Here is a 19092-nt window from a genome sequence, read left to right as displayed (position 1 = left end):
ATGTGAAATCACTTTGGAGGCTAAATTATAAGGACAAACTTTTAGTTTTATCTGTCCTGTCTTAAAGTGGACAGGTTAGAAATGGTCTATTTCACTTTATTTGCCCAGTCACAGACCTATTTCTGCACACGGTATAGAACATTTATTTGTAATGATAATACTAATTTTCTTAAATAAATTTCTATTAGAAAAGAAAAACACCTGTTTTTCCCTTTGACATTACTACTTTAAAGAAAAATGTTAAGTACAAAAAACATTTGACAGAACTTCTGGGAAGATGGCGGAGCAGTAAGCAACAGATCAGCCCCTCTGAGATTCTGAATGCAGACTGGAATATAACAACTTGCAGAAAAAGGAACGGAGATACACCCTTGGGCCCCATGAAAGATCTGAAAGGAGAATTGAATCCCATGGAGAAATTGAAGAGAAAAGACTCCAATGAAGAAAAAGGAAGTACAACTTGTACTTTCTTCCTGACTCCAGGCGAGAAGAGGCTCGAATCCACAAACACAGGGGAGGTGGATGACTCCAGAGGGTTCACTAAGAAATGCAGCAGTGGAACAGAGCAGTGGATGCTATGAACATTGGTAGGTAAGTGATTTCATTCCAAGACAGTGAATCAGGCTTGAACTTCTGTGGAGTTGAAAGCAACAGAACTGGCACTCTGCCCTAATACTACTGCAGGCTTGCTGGGATCATGCAGGACAGATGATCAGACCTCTGTCAGACAGCAGAGACATGGTAGTATCACAAAATCATAAACCCCCAAAGATAACCACAAGCCTAAAATCAGAGAAATTTGTTTTTCTTTTATTTTTTTTTTTCTTTTTTAATGTTTTTACTTTTTCTTATATGAACTTTTTTTAGTTTTTTGAACTGTATTTAGTTTTCTTGTTGCCTTTTCCTTCTTTCTTTTCCTATCTTCTTCATTTGTTTCTCAAAGCCTGGATAATCTATCTTTATCCTTCACCTTTGTTTCTTTCTAATTTCTTTCTCTTCTATTATTTCTCTATACCAATACTAAGACTTGTGTGAGGATAACAATCAATATATAGTTCAGCACCAAAGAATTGAGTTCTAAGTCAAATGCAGCAACTTCTTATCCCTAATAAATGGAAGAGGCAGGATCTTGCAACAGACTGAACACCCAAAGCCCAGCTATACCTAGAAGACATCTCTGGAAAGCAGTCCCTTCCTAGGAGGTCTCAATACCAGTAACAAAGTTATCTACCATAAATAATTTAAAACCATCAATAAAATTTTAAAAAATTGAAAATAAGATACAGAAACAAGACATAGTCCCAGACCTCTAATTCACCCAAGTCAAATCCAGGGAACACTGAAGCAGAACAAATCAAAAGCCACTCACTTCAACTTTATGAAATGGAAGCAACAAAAGTAACAAAGAAGATAAATAAGGCTCCAGAAGAGAACAAATCAAAAATAATTTCATAGGTAACTAGGTAATGACCATAATAAAGGACATGATTAGTTTAACTCTCATATTTTACACAGGAAAAAAAAAATAGAGGAGCTTAAGTGATGGCAACCATAAATGCCCCACAAAGGAAACAACTGGATTCCATGAAACAGATTTAAACATATTTCTAAGAGATTAAAAATTTCACTGAAATTACATGCAGCAGAATCAACAAATATGAGGACAAAATATCAAGACCTAGAAGACTGGTTACAGTTAGTGCTCATCAAATGAAAGACTTTTTAATACAGTAAGGGACCATGAAAAATCAAACCAAGAGCTGCTAGATGATTCAAAGAACAACATCACAAGATTGGTCAATGAAAAAAAAAAACAATAGAAAACATAAATGACATAAAATACCTATTCACATAAGCAATGGCAGAAAAACATACCAAGCATGGAAAAAGGATATACTATACAGGTAAGTAAGGCATACAGTACATAAAAAGAAACCACATCAAGGCAGATAATAGTTAAGATTCCAGAAATTGGGGGCAAAAAAAAAAAAAAAAAAAAAAAACCCGGAAGATTGAAAGCTGTTAGAGAAAAGAAACAAATCACCTGGAAAGGGAAGCCCATAAGAATTACAACACAGAAAGACTTTCAGGAAGATTGGAGGAGTGGTAAGCAGCAGAGAAAGAATGTCTCCAAGATCTGGTATCCAGACAGTAGAATATAGCAATGCAAAGAAAAGGAGGACATGGGTCCCCTGAACTTAGGAAGGAATGATCTTACGAAAGCCCAAGAGGAAAGCAAAGAGAGCAACTTCAACCAAGAAGGGGTGGTAGGCAGCACCTTCTACCTAAGTCAGAACTCACTGGGTGGATGGATCAGTATAAACTTGCAGGCACAATTACTGCTGGCAACCCCAGAGGCCTCCACAGGGAGATGCAGCAGTGGAATGGAGCAGTGTATGCCACTGACTACACAAGCAGGTGAATGGTGCAGATTCAGCAGGAGAGGTCAACCAACTAGAAGCCATCTTTGAGAGGGGTCAATGGAGCTCAAAATTCACAACAAGGGATGTGGCCACACCTAGTGGCTCCCAGCTGTACACTGCTGCAGGCTAAATGGGTCTCATTCCAGCCTCACGGACAAAAACCAGTCTGAACTTTTAGAGGAAATAAAGGTGCATGCTTGCCAGTATTATCCACCACTCCACTGTAAAACTACTGATGGTTTGGTGGGATAAATCAACACAGATGTGGACTCTTTCCACATATTGTCTACCAGTGACAGCAGTGACACACTTTAGAGTAGACTTTTCTCCTCTCTTCATTTTTCTGGGGTTTTTTTTTTGTTTGTTTGAGTTTATTTTTATATGACTGTGAGTGTGGTTTCTAGATTTTTTTGTGGATGTTCCATTCTGTTCCTTTTCTCTTTTCCTCCTGTCTTCTGTACCAGTTTCCCATGCATGATCTTGCTTGATCTTGCTTTGTCTTCCAGACTTGCTTCTAATCTCTTTCTATTTCTCTAGTTTTCCCCTTAAACCCTTTTAAATTTTCTCCCTTGAGGGTAAAACTGGCATATTGAGAGCTTATTTACTGCATAGAATTTTCTGGTTAATTTGAGATTTTTTTATGTAACCACAAATATAGTTCATATGGTTAAAGGTGACAAATTAATGGCTACCTTAGTTTCACAATTTCTAGGCTGTGTCTCATGTTATGGCTGTTGCTGATTGTGACACTTTACCCAAAGTGACGTAACTGTTCTAACCAGCTGTTTGTCCTAGTATACCAAGACAGAAATTGCTGAAAGGTCATAGACAATACTGTGGGCCAGTGCCAAAGAACCAGGGGCTGAGCCAAGTAGGTAGCAACTTCTCATCCCCAATAAATTGAAGAAGTACGATCTTGCAACAGACTCAAAACCTAAAAGACAGCTACACCCAGAAAACACTTCTGAGAAGTAGTCATTTTATAGGAGTTCTAAATACTAGCAATAAAGCTACTCACCATAGGCCATTTGTAAGCATTAACTCAAGAATTAAAATTTAAAAAGAAAAGAAAATGAGAAAACATTTATCCCCAGTACCACACCAGAAAATTTACACCTGAAGTTAAATCATGATTCAGTATCTGTATTCAGCATAGCACCTACACACCTGTCTTATAGCCTCATGTGAATTTACCGTCCCTGTTTCCTGTGGAGAAGTTGGAATAGAACACTTTAGAAAGTTTCAAAATGAGAAATAAAAATTTCAAGGAACTGTTATTAGCAAAGCAATGAGTCCTAAATTTATCAGAAAATTAACTTCTTTAGACCACCCTTCTTATAGAGTCACAAACTTTTAAGGTAAGAAGGAACTTCAAGATTATTTAAAACTTGTTCACTGTAGGAGAGATTTCAAAAATAGGAATAGAAACAAAAAAGCAAATTTCTGGTGATGAATTCTGAATTCACAAGAGTCAGCTTCTCAAAATATCCCATTAACAGATCTGCAGAAACATGAGGCACAGGATACATAAGATAACTCAGAGCCTGTAGTCTTACATTTACCTGGGGAGCTTTTTAAAGATTCTAGTTCTGATTCAAGTGGTCTGGGGAAGAGGCCCAGGAATTGGTGCTTTAAAAAAGCATCTATGGATTCTAATGCACACCTTTGATTAAGAAACAGATTTAGTCAAACTCTCTTAATTTTCTAGATGAGGAAATGGAGGCTCAGAGGCAACTGGTAGCTTTCCAAGGCACACAGTTAACTGGCACCAGTGCAAATCTGGCCTCATGGCCATGACGCTGGTCTACAGTGGGGCAAAAGCCCTGGGTCCACACAGTTGTAGAACAGAAGTCCTAGATCCCTATGGCTCATGGGCTATTTTCCTAGTTTCTCAAGCTGAGTGTGAAGATACCCCTCTCAAAATGATCTATTTTTTACTCCTCCATCCACAGCACCTGGCATTTCCAAAGAAGATTCTGGTTGTTCCTGCTGGGTCTATGATACATGTCTGAGTTTCTGTCTTTGGTACTGCATGAGTTGCTTATCTTTGATGTCCCTTCATAGCTACAAACACAACAGTGAGTGATCAACAAAACTCTATTCTCAACTTTGAACTTGAAAAAGGTAAATGAGAAGCATGCTCACCTTTCTGGACTTCCAGGCATATAATTTATTTTTTTATCTTCTTGATAATACTGCAATGAAATTTCATCATCCTATTTTACAGATGAGGAAAACTGGTTCTGAAAAATTTGTACCATGTTAAGAAATAAAGAATGGCAGTCAAAAATCTTCGAGCCAGATCTCATCCCTATCCTCTGTTGTTTCCTCTTTAAATGTGCCTTGGACCCATCCTTCAAAAGACAAGTGTATACTGCCCAAAGTTTGCTAGTCATCTGCAAGGAGAAAATGGTAACTGTGCATGGAGAGATCAGGCCACATCGGCAGATAGACTTGGACTCCATCAGTGGTATGCTTGTCCAGCCAGCACTACCTAACCAAAACTTAACCATGAGGAAACAGCTGAAAACCCATGTAGGGCACCATGAAATAAATAATTGGCTTCTCTCCTTCCAACATTTCAATACCATAAAAAACAAAGGGAGTGAAAATATAGCTTGGTGGTAGAAAATTTGTCTAACAAATAAGAGGCCCTTGATTAATTTCCAGTACCACAAAAATTATACCAATAACAACTATTCCAGAGTAAATAACAAGAAATGCAACACACACACTTAAGACGCAACCTCAGATACCCAGTTCACCAAAGGCAAACACAGAGGGTAATATGAAAGCCACCCACCTGACTTCTCTGAAGTGCTAACAACAAAGCAGATGTACGAGGCTCTAGAAAAAAAATCAAATCAGGAATAATTTGTCAGGAACTACAGAGATGGTGAACACAATGAAAGACATACTTAATGACTCTAGAGCAGATACAAACTTTTTTAAAAATAGAAAACAGGAAAATGATGCAAAACATGAATGTCCAACACAAGAAAGAAATGGAATCCATAAAACAGACTCGAAGAGATACTCAGGAGATTAAAAATTCCACTGAAAGAACCTCACAGTAGAATAAACCAATGTGAGGAAAAAAGTCTCAGATATAGAAGACAAGCTTCTGATTCACAATCATGAAATGAAAGATTTCTTAAAAATAGCAAAAAGAGCCAGGTATGGTGGCCATAATCCCAGCCCTGGGGAGGCTGAGACAGGAGAAGTGCCTTGAGTTCAAGGCCATGATGGGCTACAAAGAGAATTCAAAGCCCACCTGAACTACACAGTGAAACCCTGTCTCAAAAAGACCTTAAAAAAGGACCACAAACAACCCAGCAGCTGCTAGAAGATGCAAAGAAAAATAATATAAGATTGACTGGAATCAATGAAAAAAAGCAGGAAATAGCACAAATGATATAAAAAAAACCTGTTTACAGAGATCATGTCAGAAAATTGCCTTGGCAGAAAGAGAAAGAATTTGACATACAGATAAGTGAGGCATATAGAACTTCAATTATTCATGATCAAAAAATTTTTAAAAATCTATGGCAAGGCAAGAACAGAATATTAAAAGTTGTTAGCGAAAAGAAACAAATCGCCTGTAGAGAAAAGGCTATCAGAATCACAGCTGACTTCTCAACACAAACTCTCAAGTCAAGGAAAGCTTGGAGTGACATATGTCAAGGCCTACAATACAACAAACTCTGATGGAGATTGATGTATCCGAAAAACTATCTTTCAAAATTGATGGAGAAAGAAGATACTTGCATGACGAAAAACACCTGAAGAAATTCATGAACACCAAACTAGCACTGCAAAATATGCTGAAGGACATTGTAGAAAAAGATAACAAGGACTTTAACTTCATGAACTCCAAAAGAATGAATTCACCAGGCAAGGCAAACAATTAAACAGATGGGGTGGGGGGGAGGCAGCAAACAAAAGGGAAGTGACATGACAAGGATAAACCAATACGTATCAATTAATGTTCATGGTCTCAATTCACCAATCGAAAGACACAGACTGGCAGAAGCAAGAATCAAGATCCAACAATATGCTGTACACAAGAAACATACTTATTTGAAAAAGAAATTCAAAGATAAAGTCAAAGAATAAAAAATAGACAGGAAGCCAGACAAAAATAGGGTAGCTATTCTGTTTGCAGAAAAAATAGATTTAGAACCAAGACTGATTAACCAAATCTAAGAAGGTCACTATATTCTTGTCAATGGAACAATCCAAGAGGAAGAAATAACAATCATAAATACACATGCATCAAAAACAAATGCACTCAATTATATAAAACAAAAACTAACAGACATGAAAAATCAAATCAGCAGTAATATAACTGTATTGGGGGCCATAATACCCCACTGTCATAAACAGGTCAACTAGATAAATAAATAAATAAAAAGAGAAACAAATAAGACTTAGTAGAGGTATACAGGGTGTTCCAACCCACAACATCAGAATACGCATTCTTTTCACCTGCACATGGATCATCCTCCAAAATAAACCAAATACTAGCTCATAGAACATGCATAAGTAAATGCAAAAGGATTGAAATTATCCCATGCATATTATCAGATCATAGTACAATAAAACCAGAAATCAATGGTAAAAGAAATCACAAAAACTGCATAAGCACATGAAAATTAAATAACACTCTCCTAAACAACCAATGGGTCACAGATAAAATTAAAGAAGAAATGAGACAGTTTCTATAATTAAATGATAATGTCAGTAACAACATACCGAAACATATGACACACAATAAAAACAATACAAGGGAAATTTATAGCAGTGTATACCCACATTAGGAAAACGATGAACTCAAATAACTTAATATTAAGCCTCAAGCTTCTACAAAAAGAAGAGTAAGTCAAGCCCAAAGCTCATATGAGGGTGGAAGTTAAAAGATCAGAGCAGAAATTAATGCAAGGGAGACTAAGAAAACAATACAAAGAATCAATGACAAAGAGTTGGTTCTCTGAAATCAACAAACTCTTAGCCAACCTTCAAAAAAAAGAAAGACTCAAACTCGTGCAATTAGGAATGAAAAGGGTGAAATCACCAAAGATGCCACAGAAATCCAGATCATCTATACCTACATCTTGACAGCTTGTATTCTAGTAAGATGTAAAACATGGAAGAAATGGACAGATTCCTAGATACTCGTGAATTAGTAAAGCTGAATCAAGATGTAAAATTTCTACATAAAGCAATAACCAATGAAATTGAAGATATAATTAAAAACCTACCAACAAATAATCACAGCAGACTTCTCAACAGAAACCCACAAGTCATGCAGAGGCTGAAGTATTTCAAGTGCTAAAATAACCTCAAACTCACATTGATATAAGATACTTCTATGATGCAGAACACCTGAACAAATTCATGACCACAAAGCCAGCACTCCAGAAAGTTCTAAAGGATATTCCAAGTGAAGACAATGAAAACAATTTAATGAACCACAGCAGAATGATCCACTAGGCAAGCCAAGCAACTAAACAAAGGACAAAGGGAACCAAAAATGGGAAAAGACAAGTCACTATATGTGAGTTCTAACCATCAATGTAAAATGGTCTCATTCATCAATCAAATGAAATAGAATATCAGAATGAATCAAGAAACAAGATCCAACAATATGCTGCATAAAAGAAACTCACTTAACACAAAAAGAAATTTATAAACTGAAAGAGAAAGAAAGGAAAACAGTACTTCATGTAACTGAAACCCACAAAAAAAAAAAAAAAAATCAGGTAGCTATTCTATTTGGAGACAATGTGGATGTTATGGTTTGTGTCTAGATATCCCCTTAAAGTCTCATGAAGTCTTAGGGGGAAGGCTTTCAAAGATGGCTGAAACTAGAGCATGTGATTCATTCACGTTCCAATGCTGGGATTAAAAGGCTGGGTGCTACACCTGCCCTGGGACAGATAGCCTACATATAATATAAGGGACAGAAAGAAGCTTCTCACTCTCTCTTTCTCCCTCCTTCCCTCTATCTCTATCCCCGTCTCCCTCCATCACTCATTTTTGCTGTCTTCCACCACAGTTGCTCCTCTGCCTTGGAGCAAGCTGATTATAGACTAAAACCTCTACACACTGTGAGCTAAACAAACTATTCCCCCTTTAATTTTGTGTGTCAGGTATTTTGTCTCAATAATGACAGGAAAGTAACTAAGACTGTGAATTTCTAGCCAAGACTGATCAGAAAAAGACAAAGAAAGTCACTACATCTTTGTCAAGGGAACAATCCAAGAGGAAGAGATAACAATCAAAAACTTAAGCATCAACTACCAGAACACCCAACTATATAATAATAGACATTAACAGACATGAAAAATCAAACAAGCACTAGTACAACTAGTGCTCCCCGGTGTCACAATAGACAGCAGATCAACTAGACAAAAAACTCAATGAAGGAATTATCACTGCAGAACTCAATCTTGAACACATCAACTTAGCAGATATCTACAGTGTTCCAACCCACAAAAGAACATATATTTCCAGCTGCACATTTGACCTTTCTCCAAAACAGACCACATACCAGCCTACAGAACATGCTTAAGTAAATGCAAAGGAACTGAAATTTTCCCATGCATATTACCAGATAGTACAATAGTACTATCATATCATAGTACAGTAAAACTAGAAATCAATGGCAAAAGAAGTTAGGTTAATTCTTTGAAAAATTAAATAAACAAACTTTTACCCAACCTTATCATAAAACGGAAAGTAAAGACACCAAACCTTACAATTAGGAATGAAAAAGGAAACATCACAATGCATCCTAAGCAAATTTACAAGATCATCAACACCTACTTCGAGAACCTATATGGTAATAAGATGGGAAAACACAGAAGAAATGGACAGATTCCCAGATACATATGAATTACCAAAGCTGAATCAGGAAGATACAGAAATTCTAAATAACCCAATATCAATCAATAAAATTGAAGAAATAATTTAAAAACTACCAACAAAGAAAAGCCCAAACCCGATGTGTTCACTGCTGAATTTTATAAGAAATCTTAGAATAAGATGTAATGCCACTAGGCCTCAAATACTTTTCTGAAATTGAAAGGGAAGCAAAACTCCCAAATTCCTTCCTAAGAAGGATTCAACCACAACCCAGAGAAGAATCCAACCAAAATAGAGAACTATATGCCAAGCTCCTTAATGAACACACATACAAAAATCCTCAATACAGTACTGACAAACAGGATGAGGGAAATAATCAAGAAGATTGCACACCATGACTTTGCAAGATTCACCCAGGGATGCAGAGATGCGTCTATATATGAAACTCAGTAAGTGTAATACATCACATTAACAGAACCAAGAATGCAAACCAAATGATCATCTCAGTAGATACAGAAAAGCATCTTACAAAGTCCAACACTCATCCATGATAAAAATCCTAGAGAAACCTGGAATAGATGATCTATATCTCAATCTGATAAAAGCCATCTATGATAAACCAACTGCCAACCTCATACTAAATGGTCAAAAACTGAAAGCTAGGGGCTGGGAATTTAGCTCAGCGATATAAGTGCCTGCCTTGCAAGCGCATAGACATGAGTTCAATCCCTGTTACCGATAAAAAAAACAAACAACCAACTGAATGCTTTCACTCTAGAATAGGAACAAAACAAGGATGCCCACAATCACCACTCTATTTAATACAGTCCTGGAAATACTAGTCAGAGCAATTAGACAAGAGAAAGAAATAGAAGGAATAATAGAAAAAGAAGCTCAATTATCCTTATTGGTGGATGACATGATATTCATCATAGAACACTCCAAAAACTCTACCAAAGACTACTAGATTTAATATCCAGATTGAGTAGTGTAACAAGATACAAAGTTAACTCTTAAAAATCTATAGCATTCCTGTACACAGATAACAGAGAGAGAAATTAGGCAAACAACACCTTTCATAATACCATCAAGGAAATAAAAGATCTCTACAGTGAAAACCTCAGTACTCTGAAAAAAACACATCAAAGAGGGTATCACGAAATGGAAATATATCCCTTGTTTTTGAATAGGCAGAACCAATATACCGACAATGGCCATACTTCCAAAGCTCTTATACAGCTATAATGCAATCCTTATTAAAATACCAAAATCATACCTCACAGAACTAGAAGAAACAGTCTTAAAATTTATTTGAGACTAGAAGAGAACTACAATTAGGAAAAGCAATCAAGGTAACTAAAGCAAGGAAGGTAGTATCACAACTGATCTGATACTGTATTACAAAGCTTCCATGATTAAAACAGCATAGCATGGTTCTGACAAAACATCTGACATGAGGATCAATGCAACAGATTAGAAGATGCAGAAATAACTCCACTCACCCTGTCACTTTATCTTTGACAAAGGGGCCAAACACCTTCACTGGAGAAGCCTCTTTTAACACATGGTGCTCGGAAAACTGACTTGTCATATGCCGAAGATTAAACTTAGACCCATATCTCCCACCATGTACTAAACTAAAACTGAAATGAATCAAAGACCTAAATACTGAAATAGAGACACTTAATCTGCTGCAAGATAAAACAGGTAAACTCTTGAAGACACAGATATAGAGAAAGACTTTATGAACAAAACCTTGAAATATTACAAAGAATCAACAACTGGGATCTCATTTTATTGAATAGTTTTTGCACAGCAAAAGAAATCACTGAGAGTGAAAAACAACCCACAGAATGGGAAAAGTTTTTCATCAGTTATTCCTTAGACAAGACTTAGAGTATATTTAGAATATATACAGAATACTTAGAATATGTAAAGAAATAAAAAAAAGTCAAACACTTCTCACCAATTTAAGGGCCCACTCAAAAAATGGACAACTGAAATGAATAGACACTTCTCAAATGAAAAAGTACAAACAGCAAATAAATATATGTAACAAGCTTCAGCATCAGTAGTCATTAGAGAAATGCAAATTAAGACAACACTGAGATTCTATCTCATTCCAGAAAGAATGGATATTATCAAGGTTAACAACCAGTAACAAATGCTGGTGAGGCAGTGGGAGAAAAGGAACCTTTCTTCACTGTTGGTTGGAGTGTAAACTGGTACCACCAATATGAAAATCAGTATGGAGATTCCTTAAGGAACTAAAACTATAAATTCCATCTGACCCAGCTATTCTTCTTCTTGATATCCTCCCCAAGATTTAAAAGCTTCACACCACAGTGATATATTCACACTCTTGTTTACAGCAGTTCAATTTGCAATAGCTAAATCTTTGAAACAGCCGATTATTCATCATCAAGTGGATAAATAAAATGTGCCTTTACACACAACGCAATACTACTCTGTCATTAAGAAGGGTAAATCTGAGACATTTTTATGTAAGTGGATGCACCTTGAGACCACACCTGTAAGTGAAATAAATCGGACAGATGTTTAAATACTGTGTTGCTTCTCTTGTATGAGAAACTGAAGGTGCAAAAATCAAAATGGAAGACAGATATTGGCAAGTAGGAAGAAAATGTTCAAATGGGAAAAGGAAAAAGAAAGGGGGTAAGGGAGAATGGGGGAAAAAAAGAGAATACAAGGGGAAAAACAGAAACAAAGCTTTTGTAAACAATGAGGGGGGAAAGATCTGAAGGAAACAGAAGGGAATGTGAAAAAAAGACTCAAGATATATTATGTACAAGTACAAATTCCCTATGATGAATGTGATCTTTATGCATATCAAAATTATAACAAAATCAATTTAAAATCAAGTTTTATAGTTAATGATTGTGTAAAACTAAGCACCAACATTTACAGTATGCACTTGTGGTGGTCGGTGATGCACTGTGAGCTGAGGTCCTGCTGATCCCAGGGTTAGTCCATTGTTTACAACATATGTGGTTGTTTGAGGCACTCGAACAGTAACACCTACAAAGGAAAATTAAGGAATAAACATCAGAATTCTTTTTTTTACACTTTTTTTTTCTTTTTTCTTTTTATCGGTACTGGGGATCGAACTCATGACCGCCTGCTTGCAAGGCTGGTGCTTATGGCGCTGAGCTAAATCCCCAGCCCCAAACATCAGAATTCTATTGCAAATTTGGTGGTGTGCTAACTAAACACCTGAGACCAGTGACGCCATGTTTTTAAAATTCAAAAGGAAAAAAGACTTCCAACCTAGATATCTTTAATAGACCAAAATATTAAGTGTGAGAATAAAGAAATCTTTATTTATGCAAATACTATATTGTGTGAGTGTGCACACATGTGTGTATTTTTTGAAATATTCTTAAAAAAAAAACATAAACAAACTAATCCTTTCTCAGGTAACCACTAGAGAATATGCTCCACTTGTCTGAGAGAGAAAAAATGAAGAGGGAAAACATGAAATACAGAGTTCCAGTATGGGAAGAAATACATATGTCCAATAGGAAGGATACAAATAAAAGTCCTACAACATTTGTGCAACCTATATGGAAGCCAAATGAGCCGGAAGAAACACTGTGACTCGAAAGACAACAAAAGGAAGCGGTCTTTATAAATATACCTCCTGGTTCACATTTTCAACGAGTGTAGAAAAGCTCAAAAAGTTATCCTTTGAGTTTACGCTCTTTCTCTACATGCCTTGTTGCCCAGCTAAAGATATTCATTTCACACCACAGAAAACTGCTGTGAAATACCCTTGTGGATTACACAAGTAGAAAATTTATAGAGTGATCCGCTGTTTCAACCATATACTCAGCATCTGGCTATAATTCTAACAGATTGTGGTGCATCTAGTTTCCCAGAACTCATTCACAATCATTAACAACCTATTTTCTGAAGCAAAACTATGATCCATAGACATAACTTAATATCCCCTGGAAGCTGACATCTAGTAATATTATTGTAGTTTCTTTACTTAGCTAGATTTGTCCACATTATCAAATTTTTCAAAACTGCATTTTACATATATATGATATATGATATATTCATGTAATATATATTATATGAATAATAGAAGCAAAGGAAAAGGGTTTAACAAGGAAGATTACACATTAGCCAGCTTACACAATATTGATCTGGTAGAGAGTTCATAGGTGCTTTGTTTTATTGTTTATTTTTAAACTTTACAGCTTTTATACAAACATGCGTATATATTTTATTGTATATAGTATATATTTTACTACTAATGTACATATACTATAAGTATACCATATACACATGTATATAAAATGTGACCCACATACATGCATATACACACATGTATAACTAATATATATGCAAGAAACTACAAGGTTCCTCTGATATTTTCATTTCTTTTCTACGTTTTATATCTTTAAGACTTTTTTCCATTGGAAGTTACACATTACCATGATTTCTATTATATGCGCTAATTCGCAGTTGAGCATTCCTACTTTAATTAGATAGGGTGTCTCTTAACAGTAAAGTACGTATCAACATCAAATAGGGTACCACAATAGCATAGTTCATAAATTAAACACATAACATACATGTGAATTTTCTCTAGTTAACTTTCTTAAGGGGAGAAAAATGAGTTAGTGGTAGAATGGGGGGGGGTCATTCTTAAAAATTATGCTTAATTGAGAAAACTAAGTTTATGGTATATAACATTATGTTTTGAAATATGCAATTGTGGAATGGCTAAAAGAAGCTAATAAATGTGTATATTACTAACTTTTAGGTACACAATTCAATGTTCTTAACTATGCTGTAAAACTATGTTCTATGATAGATACAAACTTACACAATAAGGGTCTTAATATATTGAAGAATTTTTTGTAAAATCTAATATTAAACTATTTCAACTAAATGCTTAAGAGAACTCCCTATACCTCAGAAGCATATATAACGAAAGAATTGCTTACTATTTTGAGGATTGACCTGACGAACAGCAGGAGCCTGCATAACAGTTCCTCGCAGCGGGGCCTGAGCTGGTGGTGCAGGGAGAGTTGTATAAACCACCTGATGGTTTGCAGGAGCTCTAGGTACAGGGAGTCTTGTGGTCACCTGAGTTACTGGACGATGTGTTACATTCACCGTGGTTGGAGCTGGTGGTAAGTAAAAGAATGTATTAAGAACAGTAGATTTAAATGGTAGTTATCCTTGCATAAAGTCTAAATAACTGTAACAGCGTGTCCTTTGTAATCCTGCAAGAAAGAATGACAGTGCCAACCAAAATTAACAGTATTAAAATCCAAGCTTCAGGAAAAAAAGAATACCTCAATGATATCTAATTTTCTTCCAGCTCTTCAGTTTGACAATCATGACCATTTTTTTAAAATGATCTAGATTTAAGAATATGACTGCTATAAAAATGATTTAAATATGACTGCTATAAAAATGATTTAAAAGAGCAATTTTTTCCTCTTCTATTTTAAATAGGCTTAGTAGAGTGGCATTACTGGCCCTCTGGGCCTTTTCCCAAGGAAGTTAAATCTAAAATTACGTTGTTATTTCCATTGGCCATGAAACTGGCTCATTAATTAACATTAATTAACATGTTTGTACACACGACCAAACCAATGTCTTTGGCTGCCTATTATAATTCAAATTTTGTCTGCCTCTCCCCTATTCCAGCATTCTTTGCATCTAGGTCCTGAGAGCATACTTCAGGTAATGTTAACATATTTATTTATTTTTTTCCTCCGTCTTTTTTTTGTTTTGTTTTGTTTTGCTTTTATCGGTACCAGGGATCGAACTCAGGACTGCCTGCTTGCAAGGCAGGCGCTTATGCTGCTGAGCTAAATCCCCAACCCCAACATATTTAATTTTAAAAACTGAGTCCTAAACATTTACTTACAATATGGAACTATAATAAATAATGTAATTTTTTTGCTGAGAGTGACGGTGCATGCCTGTGATTCCTAGACTTTGGAAGGCTGAGCCAGAAGGACTAACATGAGTTCAAGGGCAGCATGGGTTACAACAAGTGAGTCCAACGTCAGACTGAAATACATACAAAGATCCATTTTTAAAAAATGATTTTAGTCAGGGGTCTGCTGCCTAGTGTGGTCGCGAGCTCCTATGTTCAAGTGATCCTCCAGTCTTGCCTCCCAAGTAGACAGAGCTACAGGTAAGTGCTACCAGACCAGACAATAACAATGACCATTTTGGGGAGTGTTTTTGTTTTGTTTTGTTTTGCTTTTTGGGTGTTTTTTTTATTGTTTTTTTGTTTTGCTTGTTTTGTTTTTTTGGGAGCAAAGTTCTCACTATGTAGCTCAGGTTGGCCTTGAACTCAGTATGTAGTCTAAACTGGCCTTGAACTGTGGTAATCCTTCTGCCTCAACCTCCCAAGTACTGGGATTATAGGCATGTGCCACCAAGTCTGGCAATAACAGTTAAAAGAGTTGTTTTCTTATTAATAACTGTCTGAATTGGAATCATACTTGACAGATGACTATGTGATAACTATATAACAGAAAATGTAATAAATATTTTTACAGGGAATTTTTTTCTTCAGTACTGGGGATTACACCCAGGGCCCTCAGTATAAAGGTACATCCCTAGCCTTTTTACTTTTTATTTTGAAACAGGGTAAATTGCCCCGGCTGGGCTGGAATTTGTGATTCTCTTGCCTCAGACTTGCAAAGGACTGAGATTACAGGCATGAGCTACCATGCCTCACAGAGAAAATGGAATCTATAATAAAATTGGTAATTAAAAGTTTTCTTTACTAAGAAGATCCTGCAGTCTAGGGATACAGCTTAGTGGTAAAAGTGCTTACCTATCATTTATTAGGCCTCAGGTTCAATCTCCAGTGCCATAAAATAAAAAAAAAAAAATGCATCTAAAGATACTTCAGCCTTTATATCTCTTAAATTTCAATGTGAGCCTTAGAAGAAGGAAGACAAGTATACAAGAAATAACAATTGTCCATTATGCTCATGTATTTGTATTATGACATTTTCTTCTAAAATAGCTAAATTAGGTAACTGATATGAATGCAAAGAAATAGGTATCCCTGCTCTGAAGGTTAAACTGAATAACAACTGCCTATTTAGACAGTAGTATTTCATAATGAGAACAATATAAAAACTTCATGCCAGAAATAGTCATATAAACACACAGTTTTGCTTGACAATTTCAACAAAGTAAAATATAGTTTAAATGATGGGAAATTCTGGATAACCATTTAGAACTCTGAAATCAAACAAACCTACACCAAACCAGTAGGCATTTACTGCCTCAAAAATAATTTCATAAAGATTAGTTAACAAATAGTTTACTGAATCACTAGAAAATATTCCTTCTCCTACAAATAGTGTACTATTCTGGTACACTATATAGAAATGTCACTGTGTAAATTCCATTTTAGCTCAATGTTTTCTGTAATGAGAAGCGTGCTTACACATATACTTTGCAGATACATCTTCAAGCAACAGCCTAATATGCAAAAAGACAAATCTTCTTGATTGACCTCTAAACAATTCTAGTAACATAGGCTTTATTTTGAAAATGTTTTGATTTGTAGTTTCTTGAAATGTAACAAACAAATCGTTCACATTTACTTCCTAATTGTGTGTTAGAGCAGTTAAAGGAAATTCAAGACTCACTAAAATAGTTCTTGTTTGATCAATTATAATGTCTTGGTTGTACACAGAACAAATAATTTTAATGAACTTTTCCAAAGAAGCTCCATCATTTGGCAGATAACAAAGACACAGAGTTAACTTCTTTGTAACAGTTGTTTACAGTGCCACTACTTAAAACTAAGTTACCTTGCATTCAAAAAGGTGCACACTGTCTTCAGAGTAACAATGAGAATTATTCTTACCCTTTTGTCTAATCTTTCCACTCAATTCCATGATCACAATTCTCTGTGTGACAAACTAGAGTCTGGTATATGACAGAAATTTTACCTGTAGGTAGTAAGTGTATGGTAGTTTGAGATGGTCCACTTGTTGGCACCCCAGATGGCTGAAGAGGTGGTGCTGGTTGTATGGGTTGCAATGGTCGAGATATGGGTTGAGAAGAACCCATGGTTGACACAGGAGTGTGACTGACTTTTTTGGATTCTGCTAATTAAAAGTGAGATATTATAATTAATGATACAAAAAACTAGAAAACAGGTCTTTCCTTTACAGATGAATTTAATTTTACTCACCACCTAGGTATATTTACCTACCGCAATTAGATGTGGATGCTAGAAAATGAAATAGCCAGAGTAATAAAAATAAACTAGCTTACTTTATATTACATTATATTATATATATTTTAATATAATATATAATATTATGTTATATTTTAATATATTTAATATGAATATTTTATTTCATAAATATTTTAATAATTATTTAATATATTTAATATAATATATACTTAATATAATGCATAATATATTTTATTTTAATGTAATATATAATATTATATTATATTTTAATCCAGAAGCAGCTCTGCCTGTGTCCTCTCAAAAATAATGTATGTTTATTTTTGTTCCTTATGAATTCACTACAGCAAAATATGCCCATAAGAAATAGTGAAAGCAGTGTAGGTAATCAGAGACTCTTTAATAATAATCATCATCATACTGGTATGAGTTCAATCTTGATGGAAGAAATATATTTCCCAGTTGTCTCTCATACCAAAAATCAAAATGAAACAACTTTATTATTACATAATCAATTATACAGCTATTAATTTTTCCAAAATGAAACTATAATAGACTTTTAACATCTTTAGTTCAAGTTCAGTGTTTTTAAGGTTGATTTCTTACAGTCTTACCAGATTTTCTGAATGCATCACTATGGATATAGTTTCACAGATATTTCTGTGAACAGTTTTCTGTATAGTCAATGTTGTGAAATACTTTATATCCTGAATCATAACTAGAAACTTATACCACAGAATAATGGAATTTTTAACAGAATATCTATTAATAATGCAGAAGAATAACTGGAATACAGTTTAGTATTTAGCCAATAATAGTATAACCCAGAACACTGAGAATTTTCAGTGTTAAAAGGTATCTTCATGTTTATTTACAAAATGCTGTTCAAAGAACCAAAATTGAATGGACACACATTTATAAGTACAGATGGCACGTACACACATATATAAAGGAAGAATTTTTAATGCTGAGTCAGAAGACCTATATTTGATTACTAGGTCCTTTATGATTCTGACATAGCAGTTCTAAATACCTTAAGTTCCTTCAACTCTAAAAAGAGTCAGACAAGTTTATTCCAAGGAAAAACAACTGAGAGCAAAGCATTTCTTAATACTATTGCTATTAAATACCTTGTGAAGATCCACTTTCTTCATCATCCACTGTGAGATCAATGACACCACCTGAATCACTGCCAGTGGTTTTTCCACTCTGAAAAAACAAAACAAAACAAAACAAAACAAAAAACAACTACATTCTACAAAGGAAAATGGCAAGTATAAAGGAAAAATGTGGTAACAATCAAGAGAAAAAGGAGTAATGAGGATCCTAGTTCACTGTGAATCCCTAAATGGATTAATGTGATAGAAGTTTCATCAGTTAAATTCCTGCCATGAAAATCAAAGTTTCAAATAGTTTTAAAAGAAATTTTAACTTAAAAAAAAATAACAGCACTTTCATAGAGCTATTGAAGTGATTATATGTTTTAAGTGTTATGAAACTGACTACAAGCATCATTAATTTCCTGGCACTTAAAATGTTACTTCTAAATTATCAATTAGTAATTCACCAAAACCTTAAAGT

The 19092-nt window shown here is 35.0% G+C and overlaps 1 protein-coding gene across 13 annotated transcripts in view; it reads right to left on the bottom strand.

Annotated features, from left to right (window-relative positions):
- The window catches only part of Atf7ip (activating transcription factor 7 interacting protein), a 185917-nt gene that overhangs the window by 6043 nt on the left and 160782 nt on the right, over positions 1-19092 (bottom strand). For 6 of the 13 annotated variants that reach the window (XM_063238259.1, XM_013153081.3, XM_063238258.1 and 3 more), the window contains 4 exons: positions 18642-18720; positions 17264-17422; positions 14270-14452; positions 12211-12329 (listed from right to left, as the gene is read on the bottom strand). In XM_063238259.1, the coding sequence (XP_063094329.1) occupies positions 12211-12329; positions 14270-14452; positions 17264-17422; positions 18642-18720 (540 nt within the window). Of the gene's footprint in view, positions 1-5226; positions 5271-12210; positions 12330-14269; positions 14453-17263; positions 17423-18641; positions 18721-19092 lie in introns of all 13 variants that reach the window. The other 7 variants (XM_005003813.4, XM_013153079.3, XM_003470425.5 and 4 more) reach the window with 5 other exon arrangements.

The sequence above is a fragment of the Cavia porcellus genome, unplaced genomic scaffold, assembly GCF_034190915.1.
Source record: "Cavia porcellus strain 051 isolate PalLab524CR breed Dunkin Hartley unplaced genomic scaffold, mCavPor4.1 scaffold_27, whole genome shotgun sequence".
NCBI lineage: Eukaryota > Metazoa > Chordata > Mammalia > Rodentia > Caviidae > Cavia > Cavia porcellus.
Note: the sequence above shows the minus strand (reverse complement) of the source record. Positions and strands in the feature narration are given on the sequence as shown.